At 68.5% G+C, this 279-nt stretch overlaps 1 protein-coding gene across 1 annotated transcript in view; it reads left to right on the forward strand.

Moving 5' to 3' along the window:
- Positions 1–7: 7 nt before the first annotated feature.
- Positions 8–279, forward strand: part of EDA (ectodysplasin A) — a gene marked incomplete at its 5' end in the record, with an annotated part of 7,483 nt that continues 7,211 nt past the window's right edge. The window contains one exon of the mRNA XM_010286011.1: positions 8–173. Within this exon, the coding sequence (XP_010284313.1) occupies positions 8–173 (166 nt within the window). The remainder of the gene's footprint in view (positions 174–279) is intronic.

Consider the following 279-nt stretch of genomic DNA (forward strand, 5'->3'; position numbering starts at 1 on the left):
GGCTGGTCCTCCAGGGCCCAACGGTCCCCAAGGGCCACCAGGTCCTCCTGGGCCCCAGGGTCCCCCCGGCATTCCCGGCATCCCGGGAATTCCCGGCACAACTGTCATGGGACCGCCCGGCCCCCCTGGCCCGCCAGGCCCTCAGGGACCGCCCGGACTGCAGGGCCCCTCAGGTAACGGCTTTGTCCCCTTCTCTTTGCACGCCGGGGGGACGCAAGTGATGCCACGGCGGCAGCGCCGCTGTACAAATAAAAAGTAAGCTCCAGGGTTCCATCTGAG

This window comes from Phaethon lepturus, unplaced genomic scaffold, assembly GCF_000687285.1.
Source record: "Phaethon lepturus isolate BGI_N335 unplaced genomic scaffold, ASM68728v1 scaffold27714, whole genome shotgun sequence".
In the NCBI taxonomy this organism is placed as follows: domain Eukaryota; kingdom Metazoa; phylum Chordata; class Aves; order Phaethontiformes; family Phaethontidae; genus Phaethon; species Phaethon lepturus.